This window comes from Myripristis murdjan, chromosome 7 (assembly GCF_902150065.1).
Source record: "Myripristis murdjan chromosome 7, fMyrMur1.1, whole genome shotgun sequence".
NCBI lineage: Eukaryota > Metazoa > Chordata > Actinopteri > Holocentriformes > Holocentridae > Myripristis > Myripristis murdjan.
The window spans coordinates 25,258,377-25,282,186 of NC_043986.1; the positions used below are offsets into that span (position 1 = coordinate 25,258,377).

Genomic DNA, 23,810 nt, shown 5'->3' on the forward strand with positions numbered 1-23,810 from the left:
GTGCAAGACATTTTGGAGAGAGCTCAAACTGCTGCAGCAGAAATGAACATTTCTCTTTGGTTGCCATGCGACCAGGAAAATGATTAGTTGTCTCTAGATACAGAGCACAGAGCTTGAATTCAATTCAAACTCAGTGATGGAGAAGGCACAAAGGCATCATTCAATCCTTCGCTATAACTACCTTCAGTTCTGCCTTTACTCTATTTCTTCATCATGCCTTTCTTTGCAGTAATCTCTTTCACCGTAACCACTAATGTGTTTCACTGCGCTCCGAGAAGTCAGTCATGACTCAGATGCACTACTTTTGGCAACGTGTCATTTTAGCATTGTGGAGTCCCACGTCTTGTTCATCCTTTTGACAAATAATCATGTCTTGATGATTATTGTGACCTTAGCTGTCCAGCAGAGAGGCAACAAGGTGGAGCTGACTTATCTAGAGTCCTTTACACATGATCCACCACATAGCTCTGGTATGGATGACCAAGCAGTCTCTCTACCTCTGCCTTGGGCACCACCCAGCACTTGCCAAGGTGGCGTTTCCGCACCGTGTCTTTCAGGGTCTTGTCTTGCAAGGTGACAGGCATGTGCTTTGAACCCCACCTGAGCATCCCTCTGGCAAGAATTCCTTCCTTGGTGACTCGGTGAGCACCTCCGTCCACATCCTTCACCACAGTCACACTCATGCCAACGTGCTGAAACTGGCCTGGAGGAAAGCAGAGGAATTTAGAGATTTGGTAAAAGCTGACAGTGAAAAGTTGAGAGCTGATGAGCATGTAAAATCGATGTATCTACCTAGTAGACCTTGGGTGGAGGCAGAGAGCCCCTGTCCATCTGTGATGTAGAAACCCAGGTGAGCCATCTGCAGGTAGCTGGGATGTCTGTAGTGATGGAATAGAACCAGGAAACGCACGCCCTTCGCCAACTCGATCCAACAGTTCCGATGGTTGTCCACAGCCACCCTCACACCCTGCCTTGCCACAGATCCTTGCTGATTCACGGGAAGGATGTCCCGTCCCTCACCTTCAACCACTACAGTGTCTAATGAGAGTGTGATCATAATGCCAGAAGACCCACCCATGGCATAGGTGATGGTGAGCTGGTCGAAGTAGGTACGGGAACGGTCTTCCACACCATGCTTGGAAGGAGCGCCCATCAGGTGGCCATCCACAATGATCCCTAGAGGGGTTAGGAAGGGAATCCATGTGTACAAGCAATAAAGCACCCAAACTGTTAATACTGACTGTGCTATTAAGTTGATAAAACATTTACATTTCTTCATTTAACTGAAATTTGAGGTATTAGTGTTGTACTCACCTCTCTCTGGATCCTCCAACAGCCTAAGAACATCATTGGCCCTGCCATCGACTGTGAAACACAGGTTCTGACGTAGCTTTGGCAGCTGGACCACAAAATGAGGATCTCCATCAACTACAAGGGATAAGGTTGAGCATAAACAGAACCTCAGCACATAAAATCTTCAACTGACTATAAGTATGTAACACATAAACAAACAAAAAAGTATAGGCCCTTACCTGATGAGGAGAAAACCCTGACAGAGCTCAGTCTGGATGGTGGTTCTAAAAGGACAAGACATTCAACTAAAGGACAGTCCTCCTCACTCCCAAGCACTGAAACCAATGACAGGACTAGACAAGTATTGCAAGCAGTAGCTGTATAATCTTTAGATAATTAGTAAAATGTTAGAAATGAAATATTATCCAGGAACAGCTTACCAAATGATCCTGTGTCTGGTGTATCATCCCCCCCTAAAAATAAGTAAAATTGAAACATATTAAAACATTCCAGTTTTAATGCATGAAAAACAGCCAGTGTACAAATTTGTCTCTGTGCAGTACTTACAGGTGTCATAGTTGAGATCGTAGTCGTAGTCATAGGTTGCATCATAGTCTAGGAAATGAAAACATGCAAACAGAAATCAGTCTCGGTGCACATGCTGCTGTTTGCTAAGCGAGAGTGGTCAAGGGCATTCACAGGAGAGAAGGCAATAATAGAGATACTCACCTTTCACGAGGTCAATATCTATAAATGCAGACATGAGAGAAATAAAGATTAGCCTTCAACACTTAGTTCCAGTGCTGGTATCCGGTTGAAAATCAGTGAATACCATAATTGGTTACACAGCTATTGCATTTCATTCAATTCCATTAGGTCAGATAAAATGTAATTTAATGGTCAGGGACAAAGTGATGCGCTGATGGAAAAAAAAGAATTCAGTTTTACCTTTTCGCTGAATCTGAATGGAGGTAGAGACATCTAGTGGAGAAATAAAGAACATGCCATTAGGGAAAATCACAAATCCTGCATCATACTGCACACAAGCCTCTTAGTAGGTGGAGTAAGAGTCTGCCATTCGCTTATAACCTATTAAGGCACAGCGAGGGTGTAATTGGAAACCAGACACAATGAATTATAGACACAATAGAGTGTATGACCTACCCAGAAGCCCTGCTGCCTCCCACAGTTTTGGTCCATCTGTTACACCGGGCATGGGGGCAAAGGTAGCTGACACCAAGGTGGCTATGCTGATGTCTGTGTCTATGTCCAAGTTTGTGCTGTTGTCTTCTACAGAAGGAGCTGGAGCCGGTGTGGGAGAGGAGACGGGGGACAACAGCCCAGGCAGAGTAGTGGTGATTTCAGGCTGACGGACATCTGTGGCAGATGTGGTGCTGTTCTCCAACTCTGAGGAGGGAAGGTTAACTCTGACAGGAGGGAGAGCTGTCCTCACTGTGCTGGGCTGCGGGATCAGGGGCTTCCCAGGCACGGGTCCAGGTTCGGTTCTGACTGGAGGAGTGGTAGATGACATTGTCAGTGTGGCAGAAGTTCTCATCGTCGAGGGAGGGATTGTTTTAATGACATTAGGTTGGGGGGTAGAAACTTTTCCAGGTGCAGGTGGCGGGGCGGTTTTCAGAGAGTTAAGCAGCGAGGTGTTTATCTTCCCAGCAGGAAATATAGAGGCTGTTTTGGAAGCATTTGGTGACGGAGTGGGCATTTTACCAGACAGAGGTGCTGGGGCAGTTTTGGCTGAACTGGGACTAGAAGTGGTAGTGGTTTTCTTGATAGATGGTGGAGCCACAGATTTTGCTTTTGTAGGTGTTGCTGATGTCTTCTTAGGTTGCGGGGTGTTTGTGGGATGGCCGGAGGGTGGCTGAGGGGGAGGAGGCATAACAGATGGAGGGTCTGGTTTTGTTTTGTTAGGCCTGGGGTTAGAAGGTGAGCTGGGTTTCTTTGCTGCTACAATTTTGTTAGCCGTAGTAGCCATTGTGGTGGTTGTAGTAGTGGCAGTACTAGCTGAGGTGATGGGTTTTGCAGTGGTAGTAGTGGATATAGTAGTTGGAGGTTGAGCTCCTTCATCTGCATCTGGTTTAACCACCACTAAAGAAGTAACAGGTGTGACAAAGTTATATTTCAGGGAGAGGTTGGTGGCTTTGTCTGTTAGTAACCTCTGAGCCGCAGGGTCAGTAGTGTTCAGTTTGGCCAGCAGCAGTTCTTTGATGGTCAAATATGCCCAGAGACGACGCACAAAGCTGGAGATCCCCTCCATCCCTCCCGAACAGCTTAGTGAATTAGTCCCATTTCCCTTTGCTTTGGGAATCAGCACATTACTCTGCACCTTCATCCTCTGCTTTGAATCAACGGCGCTCATTGATATTTTTAAATCCTTGATCCCTGGTTTAACCCTCCCAGTCACGACCAACTCAGAGCCTTGGAAATAGTTGGGGAAAAGGGAGCGGGTGACATCAAACGCCTGATCATCCAAGTAGGCCAGCTGGATGTCCGATAGCAAGGGGCTGGCTACTTCATCGTAGAAGCCCTTCAGCTGCAAGGCCGCATCTGCATCTTCATACACCATTCTAGCTACACCTCGGTTATCTAGGGCCAGGCGTTTCAGAAGAGGGAAGTCTGCATCGTCCCCAAAGGCAAGGCCAAACAGAGAGGCAGAACCTAAAGCGTTTTTGGCGTTACTGAGAATGGTTTCACTAGCTGTTACTCCAATGGTTGCCTCTCCATCAGTGAGGAAAATTACCAGTGGGACACGACGAGAGGAGGTCTGGCCGGAGGAGCCCAGGGGAGAGGTGTTGACAAGCTGGGCAGCTGAGAGCAGAGCTGCATTGATATTGGTCCCTAAAGTAAGAGAGTAGCAATAACGACAAATAAGGGTTTGAGAAGAGAAGACGGGGAACAAAGAACAGTTTCTAAGATACCAAAAATAAGACAAAAACACATCCCAACTCACATCCTTCAGCAATAATCCTCTTGACAAAGTCTTTGGCATCTCGTACATTCTGCCGCGTTGCCCGCACTGTTCGTCCTTTCTTCCAAGTGTGAACCTTGTCTGAGAAGGTAATGATATTGAAGTGGTCTCCCTCTCTAAGATCGCCCAGGATGGTGCCCATGGCTTGCTTTGTCTAGTACACACACAACATATTGTCCTCAGCAGAGTTGGTGATGGAGACCCAAAATTATCTTTAGAAAAGCATATATATTTCTGTTCTTACCCCTCTGCCCTCCCTGCAGCTATGGGCAAAGAGTATTCGTAAGTCAGTTTTTTTTATACCTGTTTTATCTTGGTGCCTATCATGGAGCCACTGACATCAATGACAAAAATGACATCTTTGGGAACCACAGGAAGCCCTCTGGGTGCAAAGTAATGCACAAAGTAGCCATCAAACACCTTCAAGATGCAAAAAAAAAAGCAGGGTTAGAGAGAGGGTATACCAAGACCTTGCTACCACCAAAAAAGCATTTTTTATTACTGTGCTGCTTTCAAAACTGTGTCAACACACATGCATGTGCACTCAAGGGTATTAAAGAAGCTGTGAACCAGAAATGAAAAGGTGTTGCTGACCTGCACATCACCCATGAGGTCTTTGAGGTCCACATCATACTGAATGATGAAGTCGGCATTGAGGCCTTTGGAAGAGACACTGTTTTGCTGCTGTACTGTGGGAGTGTAGCGAACTCGGGCACAGCCGGCACTCCTCTCTATATGAATAGAGGCAGGTGCCTCCCCATCACCTGCAGGGAAGCATGGCAAGTCAGTTAACAAATCAGTCTGTCCTACTGACTAACAAAAAACACTAATCAAACTGTGAGATTAAGAAATAATCTGCAACATTGTATTACAAATAGATGTCTGTTTTGCTACTCTGTATTGTCAGTTGGTCTAACACAATAGTGATTCAGTTCACAAATATATTTCCTTTAACAACAATGCGACACCCTTACAAACCCCGTCTGCTAAGCCTTGAGAATGAATCACTCCGTCTACCAGATTTTACCTTGGACAGTGTTGGAAAGCAATCGGCTTGTCTTCAGCGGAAGGACCTTGATGAAACTGATGCCCGTCCTCTCTGCAATACTGACATCTAATGTGAGGTTCTGGACAGGCTGTCCTGGCCTCAGACCCAAACTGAGCTCATAGCGGCCGAGTCTACGAGGTAACAGCTCCTCATAGGACAGTGAGAAGGACACTCGTGCTCCAGATGGCACACTCACTGCCACACGAAACTTCTCGATCTCCCTCTCTCTGGAGCACAGCAGAGGAAAGGGCAAGAAAAACACAGCATTCAGATTGGGTGTTGGTTTCCTGCAATGCTGTACTGTATCTTTGACACAAAAAAGAAGTATTAAATGACATTTCAAATTGTGATTGTATGGTGCTAACAACAGATAAAAAAAAACTTTCAATTTTTCATCAGACTGACTTGGTAGCAACGAGGCCGGCTGTTTTTCCTTGCTTCTTAGCAGCATCATAAATTTTCCTGGCAGCAGCTCTTTCCTTCACCTGGGCCACATATACCTTGCCATTGGAGGTGCTGATGGGATGGGGGAAAGAGGAAGAAGAAATGACTCTCTGTGTGACTCACAGTAGTCAGATTATGTTACACTTAGAAACATGCCTGGCCTGCATTGAGTTGTTAAGCATGATTTACTTTATTTGGCTCCTTGCATTCATGGTTAATATTTACAACAGAAGTAGTCATCACAAAGCTGGGCTATATGCTGTTGCTGGTTAGAGCACTTCACAAACACGCATCATGTTTGTTTACAGGTGGGGTTCATAGCATTTGAGGCAGAGGTGGGGTCACAAGAAGGTTGAGTGGAAAGAGGTAATTTCCCTCTGAAAACAGGATTAATGAAGAGAGATCTAGCAAAACTATGACGCTCTAAGGTTGTACCCCCGTGTGCTACACCCTGCAAAATCCGCACCAAAACCAATGCTGAAAGGTTTAATCTAATTCACACAGCACAGTTCCTCGATTTTTGGTTACCGCTGGCGTCACGTGACAAGGTGCTAAATTAAGGTCAAGTCCTTTGAACGAATATATCCAAACAGAAAAACATCAAGGGTCAACCAAAATAAACCCGCAGGCTTGAAGTAGGTCTTGTTTGAGACACAGTGCAGAATGGCATGAGAAGGCAGAGTGGAAAATGGAGGCGCTTGTATTTATATGTGCGGCTGGCTGAGAGCGTAAGGGAATGGCTGTACATGAGTGACTGAAACACAGAACACAGGGCTCTTAGTCTCAGACACAGAAATGCCACAGAACGAATGAAACACTTTTGCCACAGGTTTTTTTTCCCTCTCTGGGTAGTTGGTGATGTGCAGACAGTGTGTGCGTGAGAGAATGTGTGAAAATGTGTATGAGACAGAGCTATAGGAGAGACAGAGAGAGAGAAATGTACGAAACCATGTACATGCATTACTTATTTTAAAAAGCTATATTTAATTCATAACTGCATACACGGATGTCGGCAGCTGAAGATACATATGTATGTGTGTGTGTGTGTGTGTGTGTGTGTGTGTGTGTGTGTGTGTGCGCACTATATCTAAACTGGCAAGGTGCCTTAGTAAACTGTGCAGGGGAGAAAGGGGGGACTGGGCAAACTCCTGTCATTTTCTCTATTAACTTTCTGACTTGTATTTACAAAGCCTGGTATTCATCTGGCCCAAGGTTTCCCCTCCTCCTGACCTGCTTCCGCTCCCAAATCCAGCTCTAGGCTTACTGTTGGGCCTGCAATGTTGACTTATTTGTTCTGTTTATATTTAGCATTTTTAAAGGAGAGTGGTTTCCAGCCCTCTTAGTAATCAAATTATGTGCCTCCTCTGGACCGGAATTTCGGTTCCTTACATAATTCCTCTGAAGTTATATTTCTGGATTTTGCCCATCACTGAGTGAATCGCTTTTTATTTAATACAATTTTCCCCAGGTTAGTCAGGATATACTATTTCTACTGCATGCCAATGTTGTACTCCACTGCCAGAAAGACTTTTAACTTTTGACTCAAGGGGTTAAGGATCCTTTAACTGGAAGTGCAGCTAATACAATTATAAGTCGGCACTACCTGTAATTAAAAGACAGCGGGGGACAGGGGACAGCCTTGCGGTGCATTTCGCAACTCATACAGAGTGGAAAGTGAAAGAAGTAGAGATACACAAACAAACCGACCAATAAATAATTTTAGACACAGTCAGGATGTGGATATGCTGCATAAGTTGACAGAGACAGAGAAAGACTCACATAGTGAAGTTGGAGATGAACGCAGAGGAGGGCAGGTCCACTTCAAAAGCAGCCTCCTTGATGATGGGGAGCTGGTTCCACACTGAGCTCTGGACCGTGGTGAGGGCATAGCGGGACACCACCGAGCACCTCACATAGTAGTCTGTCACCTTCAGCTGGCAACATAACACATGAATATATGCATACATGACTTAAAGAAGCTTTTAGGAGATTCCTTTACATTCACCTGCATATCAAAAAGAGAGGTTGAAGGAGAGGATTCATACATGATTCATATGACCTGGGAAAGTTTAGCCAACATCTGTGAGCAGGACCAGCTCTGGTTTATTGCTAGAAACAAGAAAAATTTGACTACGTATGACTTCTGCCCTACTGAATGCATGGAGGGCCAGCTTGGGGGGCTCATAAAAGTTTTGGTTGAGTTTTTACCTATAAATATTACTCAGTTACAGCACAAATGCTGTGGATCCTGAAATCATAAGTCAAATCATAAGTCTGGGTGCATGCCACTGCCACCTTTTCCATCTTTTTCTAAATGAGCCATACACAGATGTGACATCACAGACTAAGGAGACAGCAAGACAAATTTTTCTCTCTCAGTTCTGGCAATAGCAGACAACTGTGAATACTTACTTCTTCTATCCCAGGGCATAGGAAAAAGACATCATAAACCCCACTCTTTATTTTTTCCAACATTGGCATAACATGGTGTTAACCAGTGTTGCTTTGACTTTGGCTTGACAGGTTAACGAAACAACACAAAGCAGTTCACTGCGTGGTATCGCTCCCTTCCTCTTGTTTACTTGGGTAATGCCGGCGCCTGCTGAGGCCAATCTGGTCAGCTCTGGCCACATTATTGCAGGACCGGGACGCAGGCCTGAAGCAGAGGGACACAGCAGCCCTCCACTTCACTGCTATTTCGGAAAGTTGTGGTTCATGCCACAGCGGGAATTATGTGTTCATGAAACTACGGCGCCGGCAACACTGGAGCAAACCAGACGCTTGAGGCATCAGTGATGATGCCATGATGAGTGCTGCTGGCTATTTCTCCATCTATGAGAGCTGTTCTTTAGTTCACTGTATAGGCCAAGGACCTATATATATATATATATATATATACACATACATATATATATATATATATATATATATACATACATATACATTGTTGTGAAAAAGTATTTGCCCCCTTCCTAATTTCTTATTTTTTTTTTTGCACATTTGTCACACTTAAATGTTTCAGATCATCAAACAAATTTTAATATTAGACAAAGATAACCAGAGTAAATACAAAATACAGTTTTTAAATGATAATTTCATTTATTAAGGGAAAAAAGCTATCCTGTATCTATATATCTATATATAGATATATAGACATATATAGATATATATATACACACACACACACACACACACACACACACACACACAAAATGAAAAATTGTAATGAAATCATATGGTTTGGTTAAGGAGAATAAAAGTGCCTGGATGCCGGTGTTTTTGCATTATATTTGATGGCAGAATTGTGGGAGAAAATTCCTCATACTAACCACTGGCTTTGCTGGTTTGCTCTGACGCTTCACTCTCTGAAAGGGAAACAAGGCACCAAGTCAATCAAGTGCTGAAGCAGTTTGTAAAATGTGTGCTGGTTATGTTATGTGAAGCAGGCGGCACATCGTATGCAAGCTGAGAATATGACATCAAAGGTAACTTTATCCACTCATAGTCCGCCACTGCTATATTTTGTTTAAAAACGGCTGCTTTTTTGAAGTAATCTCCACAATCTGTGTGTGAGGGTTGGGTCAAGATTTTGTGTCAAAATAGTCTGAATCAAAGCTATTCATGAATGGAAGGGAAGTGGAACTGGAAATAAATGCTTTCACTGTACACGGGGCCAGTGAGGGTGCATGGTTTGGTTTCAAATGTTAATTTTGCACACAAATCATTGCTGTGTCAATATATTACCACATATCCTCGACGTTGCTGGGAATTTAACATAAATAACTTTAGGGCTGGAAATTCCATAAGTTCTATATGGTATATGGTGTAACATAAAAATAATATAAAAACATGGAGCTATATGGCACAGCTTTACCTATGTGGACTCTCTATTTTGGCTCTATAAGTAAAATGTATGCATAAACATTTTTTAAACATAAGCACAACAAAATATTTGACATACACGTACTCCACATGTATCTCCAAATATTTCATGTTGTGACTGGCATTTGCTAAAACATTTTAATTATAATTATAATATGTACTTATTTTGTAAGTAAATGAAGTTATGTGTTAATGGATCGTGCCGTGCCCTTTTGCATAGATTCTGAGAGGGTCGTGCTCCAAACCGTAGTAGAGATCTTCGCCTTCAGAGACTTTTCACACAAAACAGAGAAAGCCTACCCTCACCTGTAAGAGGACTGTCTTAGCTCCAAGGTGTGCTTCATATTCCTCCGTCAAACCCTCTCGCACGCACAAAGTGAGGATAAGTAAGAGGCAGTGAATTTTAAAATTCATCATGTCCACAATAAGGTTCTAGGCTCCAAAACGAGATCAAATTGTTCAAGTCCCAGTGATCTCACGGTGCCAGTGGGAGGGAGGCAGCTCGAATGCAGGACGCACTGCAAACCTCACATTTTTCACAAGTTATTTTCTGCAAAGGGGAAGGCTCTCCCCCACACGCACCTTGACTCAAACGTCTGGAAACCACTGGAATAAGACCATAATAGAGGGATAAGTGCTCTGTCAGGTGGTAATCAGATGGGCGAAAGCTGGGAAGCTGATAGAGTCCCGCTGGCTTCAGGAAAGCAGCTCCCCTTGCAAGTGTTCATGCATGCTGGAAATTTCGCGCACTGCTGCCATCGGGGGGTATGAGAAATGACGGATTATTAACCCATGAATGTCGAGGAGGTGAACACGCCCCCCACCCCATACACACACACACACACACACACACCCCTCTTGTTTGTTAAATGTGCCCCTGAAAGTTTCTCCTCAGCACAGAGTCAGCTATAATTGTTGGGGCTGATACATAACAGTCTGTTGGTGAAGTCCATCAGTTTTATTCCTTCAATCCACAGAGAACGGATTCATATTGGCATTACATGTAACATAAAAATATGTTTTCATGCCCAAACAAAGTAGTTGTTATTTCTGATGTGACATTTAGTTTTGTGAATGAACTCAGCAGTAAGTTAGACCTCTTGTCAGGTACACTAGTTGCCAGCAAAAACTGCCCATTTTTCTGTAGTGAAAGTAAAATAGTTGCATTTGTCTGCATTAAAAAAAAAAAAAAAACTGTCAGTCATGTGGCAAAATGTATGCATCCATTTACAGTCTGTTAAGGTGCTGTCCATGGTGGTGAGTCCACCTTCTAGAGGATAATTACACTGTCAACACTTGATGTCACCAATACAGCAATTACATGTTTATCAAGGCCAATGCATACTTTGGTCTGTCCATTTTCTCCCTCTGAACCTCAATGCACTGCACAGTATGTTTTTCTAATTCATTGTCAAGTAATGTGACACTGATGTGACACATCAAAAACGAAAATGTAACCTCTTGCACCAGGTTTAGATTATCTCCTTGTCATTCACTCCAGTTGGAGTCCGTTTTCCTTTGTAGTGATGCTTTCACTTTAGGAAGCAAGTTTGGTTCATCAAGTTCATCCAGTTTTCTTCTCCTGGCTTAAAGCCCTGATGTCATTCTGTTTTCATGTGATGAGGTACAAACTGGAGCAGATTTCTAATATTACTTGAAGCTGAAGTTAACCAGTGCAATAGCATTGCATCCAAATCCACAATCCAATCTGATCAGAGCCCATGTTTCCCTAAACAGCGTTCATATGTGGTCAGGAGCGGTCTGCAGGGCTTCCTCTGGTTTTCTGTCAACGTCAACGTTCTGCAGCAAGAACAGCACAGATACTCAGCGTTATCAGCTGCACAGAGAGACAGTCTGACTGCACAATTTGAGGAAAACTGATCTCTTACAACACGATTTGGAGTGAAACAGAAAGGGAGAAAAGCATTTTTCTCAGTGTTGTGCCTGACAGAATGATAATACAGAATGTTTCACTTCATACAAAACATTACCAGTGACACTTTACAGTAAGTGCACAAATCCTATGAATATAATAGAAAGCCTTTATTTTTCACTGTTACGTACAACAACATTAGAAGTGCAATTAAAATGCCTCAGTAGTGTTGAACTAATGCATGACTCATGATGTTTTACTTCATGAAATAATGCAGAATGTATGATGAATTCCTGCTGCTCACCATTAACAAATGATCAAGTCACTATGAGTTTATGTGATTTGTTCACGTTAACTAAAATTAAAAAAGAAAAAAGAAAAAAGAAAAAAAAAACAGGAAAAAGAAAAGAAAAAGAAAAAAGGACATGTTTGTATGAGAACAGATTTTGTGGTATTTTTGACATATTTACAAAATTGTGGGTGGTACATGAGTTGTTGTTTGTTTGTTTTTGTTTTTGTTTTATTGTATTTGTTTTGTCATTGAAAGCAGTGAAAAGTAGCACAGTATAGAAAGATGCACTAAAACTAAAATCATATAGCAGGTACAAACTGGCAAATCATTTGTTAATGATGAGCAACAGGGAGTCATGACCCATCCTGCATTGGTTCATGCATTAAAACATCTTGAGGCATGCATTAGATGTGATTTATGCCCTTATGTTACTGCATTACTGTTAATTCCATCAGATGGATGTAGCAGAACAATGGCTGGCAACGCTAAGCATTTAACTTAAACCAAGCTTACCGTTGGCTTTTCTCTATGTGTGTTGACTGCCTCAATATTGAGGCAACATGGCTCGACTTTACACCCTGCAAAAACAGAGACGTGAGGAAGAAGGTCAGGGAAAGCTCTTCAGACAGTGTGTAGATGTTTCACACAAACATTGTCAGCAGTGAAGTTAACCACCTACCGTACGCTACCGGTGTGAGTTTGAGCACCGTGTGCAGGGGACAGCGTAGGTAGGGCAGCTCATCTGCACAGGCAAAAAGGGAGATAATTGAAGAAAAAAAAGTTTCTGAGATGAGATGATGTCAGTCATACTGTATGTCAATCATGTCAGTCACGATATGAAACTAGATATCGTCTTGAATTTATGTTGATATGGCATATGTGTTGTCTCCCTGGTTTTAAAGGCTGCATTACAATAAAATGGTATATTGAATTTATTTGCCTCTATCTGCTCGGTCATCATATCCACATTACTATAAGTATTAATCAGAGGTCTCAGATGTGCGATTGTGTAAAAAGCACCAAGAGACATCCCTAGAGTATCTTCTCAATATCAAGGTATTTTTTCAGAGATACCATGATATTTGATTTTGTCCATATTGCCCAGTCCTACTACAGTGAATGCATTTTACACTGGCTGCCAGTGTGTCAGTACATGTGGGAAAGCAGGTAATTTGTGCAGCTGTGTGTTCTGTACCTGCAGGTTTGTCTAGAAAGTAGGCCAGCAGGCAGCGCATTACAGCTTGGTGGCAGACAACCAGGACATTCTCTTGCCTCTCCAGCTCCATGATGACCGGCTCCAGACGGTGGACAAGGTCCTCGTAGGACTGGGTTAGAGAGAGAATTAGTGAGCTGGCCGTCGATGATTCAGCCCAGCTCACTCTAGTGGACATGCCACTGGAAAATGCACATTCAAATGACTAAAGCATTCATCTTACTGAACAGCACAGGAATAATGTTGTCAGCTCTTTTATCCATTAACGGAATCTACCTGGTTTTATGATTTTTTAAACAGTTTGCAGCACAATAGGATGAACAGCATGTTCAGAGGAGCTCTCACCTCACCCTTGGGGTAACGATAACGATATTTGTCCTGGTCTCTCAGTGCAAACTCTTCTGGGAAATTCTCCTGGATTTCTTCATAGGTTAACTCCTCACAGACACCCTTACAGAGGAAAGTAACAGTAAGAACGCTGCCGTCACCATGAGCAGAATGGAAAAATCTAGATCTAGAGCAGAGGTCAGGAGTCTTTTATCCCCGAGGAGCCATTTTTCTTTTCATCATTCATTTTTTTTTTTCTCTGAAGAGACAAACTAAAATCCAAATCATGTTCATGTTCATGTTTAATTTGTGCAAACATGATAGTGACATCACAGGGACTGCAGTTGGCCTACGGAGACTGCTTGACCAGTCACCAGGTCACACAGCACACTGCAGTGAGTGTGTGCAGCGTTCCCCCCTGGGAGAAATCACCTTAAGAAGCACCTTAAGAACTTGTGCTCTATTAATTAAGATCATGGTTATTGATTATTATTCATGATTATTATTCTAAAAACATTATTTAGCCATGATCAAAGTTAGCTTTTAGTTGTAGTATCTGATACCTAATACATGTGTTCATTGTCACTGCTAAGTAACCAATAAATAAAAGTGTATAAACTCACAGCATCAATCTCATTGAGGGCCTTCCACTGTTCGTACGGGACTCCCAGAGCCTCTGCGGTCTGGATGGTCCTCTTCATGTGGCTGGTCCACACCTTCAGCTCCTTGATGTTCTGACCCCTGATGAAAGCTGCCAAGGCTTTGGCATACTGGAGAAAATGGGTTCGACTTGTATTACACATCAAAACAAATCACTCACTGTTGTTTTCATACATACACTTCCAGTATTTGGTTAACCACGGTATGTATTTTGAACCTGTGCCAAATTCACACTTTGCTTCAAGTGACCCAAAAGTGAGATTGATGAACTCTTTCTCTGCGCTGTGATGGACTCACCGTCTGACCTCGAGGCGACAGGCCTGAATCTCCGCCAATACGGCCTAACAGGTTGAGTTCACTCTCTCCATGACGGCTCAGGTAGATGGAGCGTGGCGTAACGTGGATGTTCATGAGGTAGTAGACGATCCTGCTCTGGATGTGATCCTGGACCCGGTTAACCAGGTATCTGCTGCCCACGTTGAAGATCTTGATGTAGGAGAGCTTCCTGTGGCGAATTTGATGTTGGTTAAACTAAACAATGACCTATGGAAATTATATGGTCATGATCTTTACTTTTTCATGCTTCTCCAGTCAATCCCCTTTTTGAGTCCTACATAAAGAAATGCATTATGGGTCAGTACCTGTCTTTCTCATCATCTATAGGCACATAGGACGCCTTGTAACACTCGATGCGCTGGCTGAAGTCTTGCAAGGCTTCGTCTGTGTCACGATCCACATAGTCTGGACTCCCAAATTTCACTTGCTGGAGCGAAAAGTCAGCCTCAGTATATAATCCAGAATATTCAATCACAGCCTCTCTAAATATCAAAAAGTAAACACTGACATCCTGCTACATTCCCTCCACCTCTCCACATCAGAGCTAATCCTGGGTTAAAGTTAGATCAGAGAATATTTAAAAGAATATTTTACATTAATACTACTCAGAATGATGTCATATATCTTAAAAAAAAAATACATTGGAGCTTGAGGTTGTGAAGGTGTGAAGGTGTGAAGGTGACTCTCACCTTGATATTTTCTGCAATGATGTCAGGGTCATCACAGATTGATTCCACAAAGAAGACCTTATGTGCAAGACAAAATTCAACTGTTTGTTTTAGCATTCTGTCAAACATGAGGATCTATTCTATTCTATTTTATTCTATTCTATTCCACCCTAATAACCATTTTATATGCTGCTTCCTCTGTGCTTCTTCCTCTGTGTCCTTACCTTGTAGCCCTTCTCCTTGGCAAAACTAAGAATGACCGCCCTTCTCTCCCTGGTGGTGTTGGTAGCATCAAACACCTTGACAGGACAGGAGACACACATTGGCAAGAACATATTCCTGTGCATTCACATTACTGTACGAGTGTGCATGGATTATATGATTATATACTTGTACTACTATACTTTGTACAGTTCCCCACTCAGCACAGTGATGTCTATAAGAAAAGCTCTCTGCTGCATTTTGATCAGTGATCGCACTAGCACATATACATGATATTTTACATTTTCAGTGACTTTTCCAATGGTCTACAGTGTATACCCCTTAGTGACTGATGGCATGCATGACTGAATTGTGTTGTATATTTTGTCATGTTTACAAATCAACAAAGGCCATAAGCCAGATTCAAACAGGTGAAATAGGCCTTCATCACAATAGACTTGACTACATAGCAGATAAATGATGAGTAAAAATAAAGAAACACGATAAATAAATGTTCAGTGCATTTTTATTGGGATTAGATGGACAGTCTCAGTTGTCCTCTTACTCACGGCTACTTGTCCCTTTTCCTTTGAGAAGTAGGCAGCGACGTCTTTGAGGGCGGCTGCTGCACAGGCCCTGAGAGAAAAGACCAAACACCACAAACCATGAGGAAGACACAAAAATGACAATGCGAAGAAATTCTGCTCAACTCAAACATGTGGAAGCTCAAGTTACTAAAGTCAAGATCTAATTGTGTAAAATTTTGCATTTCAAAGCTGGAACCTCCTCTGATCTGCATCTTTTTTCTTACTTGCGGATCTTCATGGCCTCTTCATTATCAGGTTTAAAGAACTCAAAGTTCTCATAGATCTGGACGGCCTGCCTGCGGTACTGGCCCACATTAAACGCTTGGGGATTAGGAGAGAGAGGCAATTAAAATCCTCAAGGTGATGAAACAAAAAAAGAACTCATAAAAGTCCAGTGTTAACATTAAAATAAACTCAAAACCTGGTCATTTTTAAAAAATTCATAGAATAAGAAGATCAAAGCTTTCACTTTGAAAACTGACTTTTGGTAGGAACGCCAATCCAGTTGAGGTAGCGCGTGAGCTTCTTGGAGATGTAGGTCTTCCCTCTGGCCGGCAATCCCACCATCACAATCACGGTGGGGGAGTTGCAGAACTGAGGCACTGAGGCTGAGATGTAAACACACACACAAAACATAAAGAAATAGTTTATTACAGGATGTTATCATAACTGAACATTTACTGTTCCATTTACAATAGATGACCATATATAAGAACATCGGCCAAATTTACAACAAAATGCAGAAGCACAAACATATGTTAAATAATATCTCTAAACTCCTCTCTAAACTCTCTAAACTCCGTGAGGTAACAGCTTTCAGACACTTGCTTGTATGTGTGTACACGGTGTTTGTGTGTGTGTGTGTGTGTGTGTGTGTGCACCTGGCTGCCAAGGTAATCCTCATTAACAGAGAGACTGAGCTCCAAGGTGCAGCTCAAATGTCTGTAAACCAGTGTCGTATCACATGACTCAACTGCCTGTCTTCAGCAGCACCTCATTTGACACAGAACACAATCCAGCCAACCAGCAAACAGCACTAAATACAGAAATAACTAAATGAAGCAACTATTATTACTAATATACTAAAGTCATAGTTAATAATATTGCAATGATAAGGAATTTAAGTGATAGATGCTTCTTTTTAAATATAACACAAATGGCAGTAAAGCCGAGGAGTTATCTAAATTAACCGGATGCTTTCCCTCCTCTTGTAACCAGCTTCTTGGACACAACAAAGTAGCACAGTGTACCGAGCGGAGCCATATGGCCGACAATCTCCAGAACAAAACATGATGTCCTAATCTGCAAAAACATAACCCTTGTCCAACTGTGTGAAAATGTGAGCCTTTTTCCATACAGATGGTTACCATTTGGTTCAAACATGAAACATCCATCCGTATGTAACACTGGTGACAGCATTGTTCTACTCTTCAAGGACAGATATATGGTTCTGCACTCACAGTTGTTTGTTCAAGCTTAAGTGAAGAAAAGAAATCTAGGATCTGCATATGGCAAGAGAGATGTGCTGTTTTTCTTGGGTAATGACAATATATTTCCAAGTAGATGCACAAAGGAAACAGAAATCCACTAGTTGCAATAGATGAGTGGCCTTTGCCTTTATATTCCCATTCAAACAAATACACCTCTAGATCAGAAGGGAACCAAACTGAAACATGTACTTTGTGTTTTTGCCGGCTTGTCATGATATTAGCTATGTTGACTTTTACATGCATGTCTGATCTCTGCTGCAAAATGGCAAGAGTAAGGTTGTAAAGCCAAAACTGGCAGCACTGCCAGGTGGTGCCACATAAGTACTAGGACATATATCTATACAGTATGAGGGAGAAATGCAGCCTCCAGGCCTTCCCAGTGTGAATGAAGTCTGCAGGGTCAGCAAAATACTCAAAAGACCACATCAAGTCAGAGGATGGAGAGCCAGATCTGACCTGACTTGGTCCAGCCTGGCCCCGGCCTACCTGCTGCCCTGAACATAAACCAACAGGAGGAGGCAATCCTTGGTCAAGATCCGGCACAGTCAGTGTGAGAGAAGTGAGAGCATGATTGCTGTATCACAAGAAGAAATGATGCAAAGTGTTTCCAACCAGTGCAAGCAGAGGGAAACAGGTCAGGAGGAGAGACAGGTAACGCAACATGAAGCTATTCTATTCAAGCTGGGTCGGTGTTTGATTTCACTCACAGCCCCTCCTGTGGGTCATGTTGTATCCCATCCATGGCACCCAGATCTTGAGCAGCGCAGTCTGTGTGAGCTCGTTCGGCTCAGCAGACACATCGATGGTAAGAGCCATGAGGCCTGGAAGGCAGTGCACTGTTCCACTTTGTTTGGACAGAAGAGTGTGTGTGTGTGTGTGTGTGTGTATGTGTGTGTACTTCACAGAACTCTTCTTAGGTCAGCTGACTGTTTCTTAGGAGAACGACTTGAAGGGCAGGAGGGGGGTGGAGGACTTCTGGCCATGGTGCCTGTCTGCCTCTCCGTCTGTTTCATGATTAGATAGGCCTGAGGGGAGCTGTCCCACAGTTAGCCCAAATCTCACATGTGATGTCAGCTGGTGAGGAACCATCCAAATCCACTGAGCAGTACATCTGTTCCAGTGACAGCTCTGCAGCTCAAGTGTAAGTCAGTGTCAGAGCAGCACATTGCCTCCGGGACAATCATGCAATAAGTGTGAGCTTATTGTGAATTCAAATGAGCACAGGTGCTACTACACTGTTTACACTGTGAATGTACAGTAGTACTTCCTCTCTCTGGCCACAGGGGGGCATTAACCTCACTGTGTTAACTGCTCCCACTAGACATACTGTACACAATTCAGGAAATTATTTTTTCTCTAAACTGAAAATGAATTCTCTGTAAACTGCAGCTCCTGTTACACGATCAGTGCTGAAGCAAGATTTTCCTGCTGATAATCAGAGACGCTGTGCACAGGCTGATTGGCAATTTACAGAAAAGTCAGCGTTCATTTCATTTTGGGTGTGTACAAATCAACAATATTCTGATGCTTGTGTCTGTGCAGGGTTCCTTTAACACACTCTTGAACAGCTCTAAAAGTTGACAAACAGCTCTGCAATCAAAACGTCTCAGCTCCCAAATGGATGCCCTTAAAAATCCACATGTATACAGGAGGCATGATGAGTAGGCACAGTTTAATACAAATTTTCAGCAAAGTTCGGCCTCAATTTCTAATAACCACCAGAAGCGGTGGCCAGTTTGTGTTACACCACTTGCTCTGACACTCTCATGGTTTCAGCCAAGGCCCCAAAGTAAAGTTTCACTCCTGATACCACGGGACACTCTGTATCAAAATGTCACATCTCTGAACTCATACCCAGTGTCACTTATTCGCCATTTGACTATGCACATCGTTTAACTCGTGTTTAACTTTGGCCCATGTTCAAAGTCTAAGCGGCAAATCCCATATTGGGCAGTGTTTATGTTAGCTACTAATGGCCGGTGTTTCTGTTTTGGGCTAAGCCCCCACTATTGAGAGAGGGTACATACTATCCTGTTAGGGGTTTGCCCTGGCAGGAATTCAGCCTGCCCCACTAAACAAGAGCTCTGGGGGTATAGAGTCCCTCTCTCTCTCTCTCTCTCTCGCTCTCTCTCTCTCTCTCTCTCTCTCTCTCTCTCTCTCTCTCACACACACACACACACACACACACACACACACACAGACACTTCAGGGAATACAAGTAAAGAGTAAGGAACTATGAGTTATGATTAAAATTCCAACAAATATGACGCTGGTATTTGCTTTATTCTCTTTCACGCTCTAGATCGAGGAAGTGGAAATACATCATGTGTTCTCGCGAATTACAGGACTTGATCAGGGCACCTGACTGACTCAAAATTTAACTGTAGACTATGGATGGGAAGAATTTTGGAGTCCCATTCTGCAGCACCTGGACTCAATTTGACCGCATTTGTATTTATATATAGATTGGGGTTTTTTCTCTGTTTTGTTTTTTGTACTTCTATTTTGGATGGGTTGCAATTACCAGTCTCGTGTGGATGATATGTACCTTTGTGTCCTTGACGCATAGATAAGATGAACTTTAGTTATCTTGTATCCCTCCTCCCTGCTGTGTGTGTGTGTGTGTGTGCATGTGAGCGTATTTGTGTGTATGTTTATGTTCGGTCTTGAGAATTCATTTCTGTGTGGCTCATATGTTGGTGTGAAAAATGTCAGTAAAAATGATATTTTAAAGAACAGAACAAAACAAAACAAGACATTTAGATGCTTGGTAACAATTACAAGCAACAATGAGGAAGACACACGACTCCATTGCACAACAGACAGCCCCGTGCGGTCATTTTTCCTTCCCTGTCTGTGTCTATCCAGCCAATCATACAGTAGTGAAACCACTTGTGCCATTGCTTCATAAAGTAAGGCTGAACACAACACATGGGTTCTTCTTCTACTCTTTTGTGTCTCCTTTGACAACATGGGCATACTGTATGTCATCCAATCTATTATATATTAAAGAAACCTTCCAACCGTTACCATCTGGCTCTTTGATAAGTTAGTCGGTACACACACTCTGCAGTGGTGGTCTCACCTGCACTGTCACACCTGCGCCGTCTGATATGTTCCAGCTGCGGCGGCTCCATTCTCTCCAATATTCCAATGCCCTAACCCGGAAAAAAAACCCAACAAAAGCACCAACAACAAGAAAAAACAAAAGAAATGAATACTGTCCACCCAGCTCAGAGAACTAAGTGGAGAGTTGTTGGAGAACTGACGCTCTTATTAAAGTAACTAAACCCCCCCCGCCAAAGTATTCTCAGCCCACCCCCCCCCTCCACCATCCCGTCCCGACCCCCGTCTTTTCATGACACATGGACATATGATAGCAGCAGACTGGGCTTGTCCTTTAATGTTTGCCAGGGCCAGAGTTCACAACTACACACATGGCGAGGGAGAAGCAGGACTGAAGGGGGGCGGATCATAACAAGAGCAAAGGTCGCTAGGAAGGTGAAGAAGGAGGGGTGGCGAGGTTTGTACTGCCACACCGCTTATCACTCATCCATAACAGCCCAGCCCAGTTGCTGACTGCATGATGTGTGTTTATCTTACATTGATCATGTACTTAAGAAGTGGGGAGGGTTTAACTCTCAGGGTCAAAACCCCAAGGATATATTTATGACAGGAAATGATGCTGTGTTCCCCAGTCACTTTACTGTATTTAGTCTTTCCAGTACACAGACCAGTTCACAGGCCCACAAACACTCAATACCATGGTTTAAAGATAAAACACTGACCCTGGGAGACTTTGCCATGCAAGAGGGTGATTAAATTCACACAAACCTTGGTTGAAATGCTTTCCAGACCATGCACTGAAAATACGCCGGCAACCAGAAGTGGCAGGACTACAGTTAAGGTCTTCAGGACATGCATGACATTTCAGCTGCCTGCAGCTGTGGTCCAGAGGGGCAACTAGCATACCTAAGAGACATTCTTGATGTGAGGCCTGCACTGCAATGTCCATTTAAATCCATAAATGTGTCAATTTGCTGTGTGGTGGTTATGCAGAGAGCAGTGGTTGTATTATACTTTGGTTTGGCTGCGTCAGATCAATTACTGAATACCACTTCATTATTCCACAGACCAGTACTCTGGCACCCCCCAAAAACCTGTGGCCCAGAATTTTATTATGGCCAAGAACCAAAATACCCTAATGAAAAAAATTGGGGGAAAAAGATTACACTATAAAACTGCTCAGTTAAAGTCAGAAGAATGCTCCATTAAAAGATCAGTCCACAAATTCAATAATCCCCCTCACATTAAATCTGCTGGATGTATCATGTTGCATGTTATAACCTCTTCCTTGATCAGCACTGATAATGCCCACTGATTTCTCCACTGCCTTTGATATCTACTTACATGATTGTGTTTCTTTCACCAGACAGAAGAGGAGAAGAAAAAAAAAATAGAAAATAACATTTTGCCATTCTGTTTGAACATATGTTAAATAGAAAAACATACTATGGAACAAGAATGCAATTAAAAAACAGTGAAAGGCAGAATGGGAAAAACATTACAGAATATAAAAATTCTCTTCATTTTAACCTTTTTTTTTTTTTGTTACTATGCCACTTCAGTCTTTTGTGTTCATATACTTATTATTTATTTTTTCCTTAACATATACTGTAGCCAGTTGGCTGATTATGTTAATGCTTTTGGGGAAAACACATCAGGGAAGCAGTTCTTGATAATTGACACTTCTGGCATAGTTAGGAAGTGAAATTCTGAGTCATCATTAGTGTGTCTTTCTATTTTAATCATTAGGAAATGTTACAGGTTTTAAATGATCAAGTGTTACTTTCAAAACTATCTTGAATCTTGGTGATTTGATTTCAAAGAGAATTTAAGCTACAGCAGTTGCCATATTTAGGCTCTGGTTGGGCTAATCTATAATCTGTCTACAGCCTTGTGTTATGCTGAACATCTGAAAATCTACTGACAGGAAAAATGATTTGATGATAAAGAGTAACTGCCAGTCAGCTCACACACCATATCAGCCACAAATTTAAAACTGCACATTGCATAGTTTTCTCATGTCTCTGCTGTCAGTCCAAATTAATTTCATGTTTGTATGTATCAGAATCAGAGTCCGTTTTACTGTCAAGTATATCTATCTGTCTATCCATCAAGTAGCTAGTAACTTTATTGTCATGGGTACATAAATATACAGTGTAAATATACAGTGTATATTGCGATTGCAGTGTACATAAGAATTGGGACACACCTCTTAATCATTGAATTCAGGTGTTTCATTCAGTCCCATAGCCATGCAGTCTGTCTTTACAAACATTTGTGAAAGAATGACTTGTTCTAAAGAGCTCACTGAAGTCCAGCGTGGTGCTGTAATAGTAATGTAATAGGATGCCACTGCTGCAGCAAGTCAGTTTGTGAAAATTATGTGAAGTGAGCAATCACGCTTCTCTATCTGGCGGTCTGATGGATGAGTCTGGGTTTGGTGAATGCCAGGAGAACATTACCTGCCTGACTGCATTGTGCCAACTGTAAAGTTTGGTGGAGGAGGGATAATGCTATCAGCTTGTTTTTCTGGGGTCAGCCTCAGCCCCATCCAACACCTGATGAACTAGAACAGAGACTGCGAGCCAGGCCCTCTCATCCAACATCAGTGTCTGACCTCACAAATGCTCTCAAGGATGAATGAGCAAAAATTCCCACAGATACAAGTCAAAATCTTGTAGTAAGCCTTCACAGAGGAGTGGAAGCTGTTCTAGCTGCAAAGGGGGGACCAACACCTTATTAATCCTTATGGATTTATAAAAGCTCCAGTAGGTGTAATGTGTAGGTGGCCCAATACTTTTATCCAAATAGTATAGATATAAGGACATAGATGTAGATATAAATGTACTACAAGTTCAGGCTTTATCTGTGTACAGATTGCACAGCAGGGCAGAAAGATGTTGCACACATCTGTGGGTTACGGTTGGGACCTACAGGAAGAAGCTGTTCTTGTTACACAAGGCTCTGGTTTTGACAAACCTCAGCCTCTTAGCACAGGGGGGTTTTGTGAAGACTCTGTCTGGGGTGGAAAGAATTTTCCACCATCTCACTTGCTTGATATAATTACACAGTTAAAAAAGTAGTTACTTTAAACAGCATTAAGAGGAAATCCAGCTGTGACAGTTAGTTTAAGCAAGGTTGGTCAGACTGATGAGCTGCCTACTGAAATGTACCATCAATCATTCTGAGACATCGGACTGATACCATAATAAGACTCAGAAGATTTTTTTTTTTCAGCAGCTGTTCAGTGACATAAAATAACACCTGAGAGTTTTTTATGATGACATTTTGACTATGCATCCATCACATGCTACCTTCACAAACACCTTGTGTGTTCTCAGAGTTAATTGTCAGAGGTTGTTTCAGTGAGTTTTTTGGTCTATACAGACTTCTAAATATGAAACTCCCAATACTTCCCCTTGCCCCCTCTACCCAATACACCCTGTCAGC

At 42.5% G+C, this 23,810-nt stretch overlaps 2 protein-coding genes across 2 annotated transcripts; both read right to left on the reverse strand.

Moving 5' to 3' along the window:
• Positions 1-443: 443 nt before the first annotated feature.
• Positions 444-10,061, reverse strand: itih6 (inter-alpha-trypsin inhibitor heavy chain family member 6). The gene is made up of 17 exons (XM_030054795.1): positions 9,954-10,061; positions 9,095-9,130; positions 7,545-7,699; positions 5,727-5,837; positions 5,301-5,548; positions 4,868-5,037; positions 4,577-4,693; positions 4,256-4,427; positions 2,458-4,143; positions 2,242-2,274; positions 2,023-2,040; positions 1,861-1,908; positions 1,734-1,766; positions 1,533-1,628; positions 1,315-1,428; positions 793-1,176; positions 444-703 (listed from the first exon to the last, which is right to left on the reverse strand). Exons 1-17 carry the CDS (start codon positions 10,059-10,061, stop codon positions 444-446), a joined length of 3,789 nt encoding a protein of 1,262 aa, XP_029910655.1.
• A 1,232-nt stretch (positions 10,062-11,293) lies between these two features.
• pfkfb1 (6-phosphofructo-2-kinase/fructose-2,6-biphosphatase 1) lies at positions 11,294-20,434 on the reverse strand. Its single transcript, XM_030055540.1, has 14 exons — positions 20,380-20,434; positions 16,287-16,412; positions 16,029-16,125; positions 15,787-15,853; positions 15,241-15,315; positions 15,038-15,094; positions 14,654-14,775; positions 14,310-14,517; positions 13,976-14,122; positions 13,371-13,475; positions 13,008-13,137; positions 12,492-12,554; positions 12,326-12,390; positions 11,294-11,447 (listed from the first exon to the last, which is right to left on the reverse strand). Exons 1-14 carry the CDS (start codon positions 20,429-20,431, stop codon positions 11,388-11,390), a joined length of 1,374 nt encoding a protein of 457 aa, XP_029911400.1. The 5' UTR covers positions 20,432-20,434; the 3' UTR covers positions 11,294-11,387.
• Positions 20,435-23,810: the final 3,376 nt, after the last annotated feature.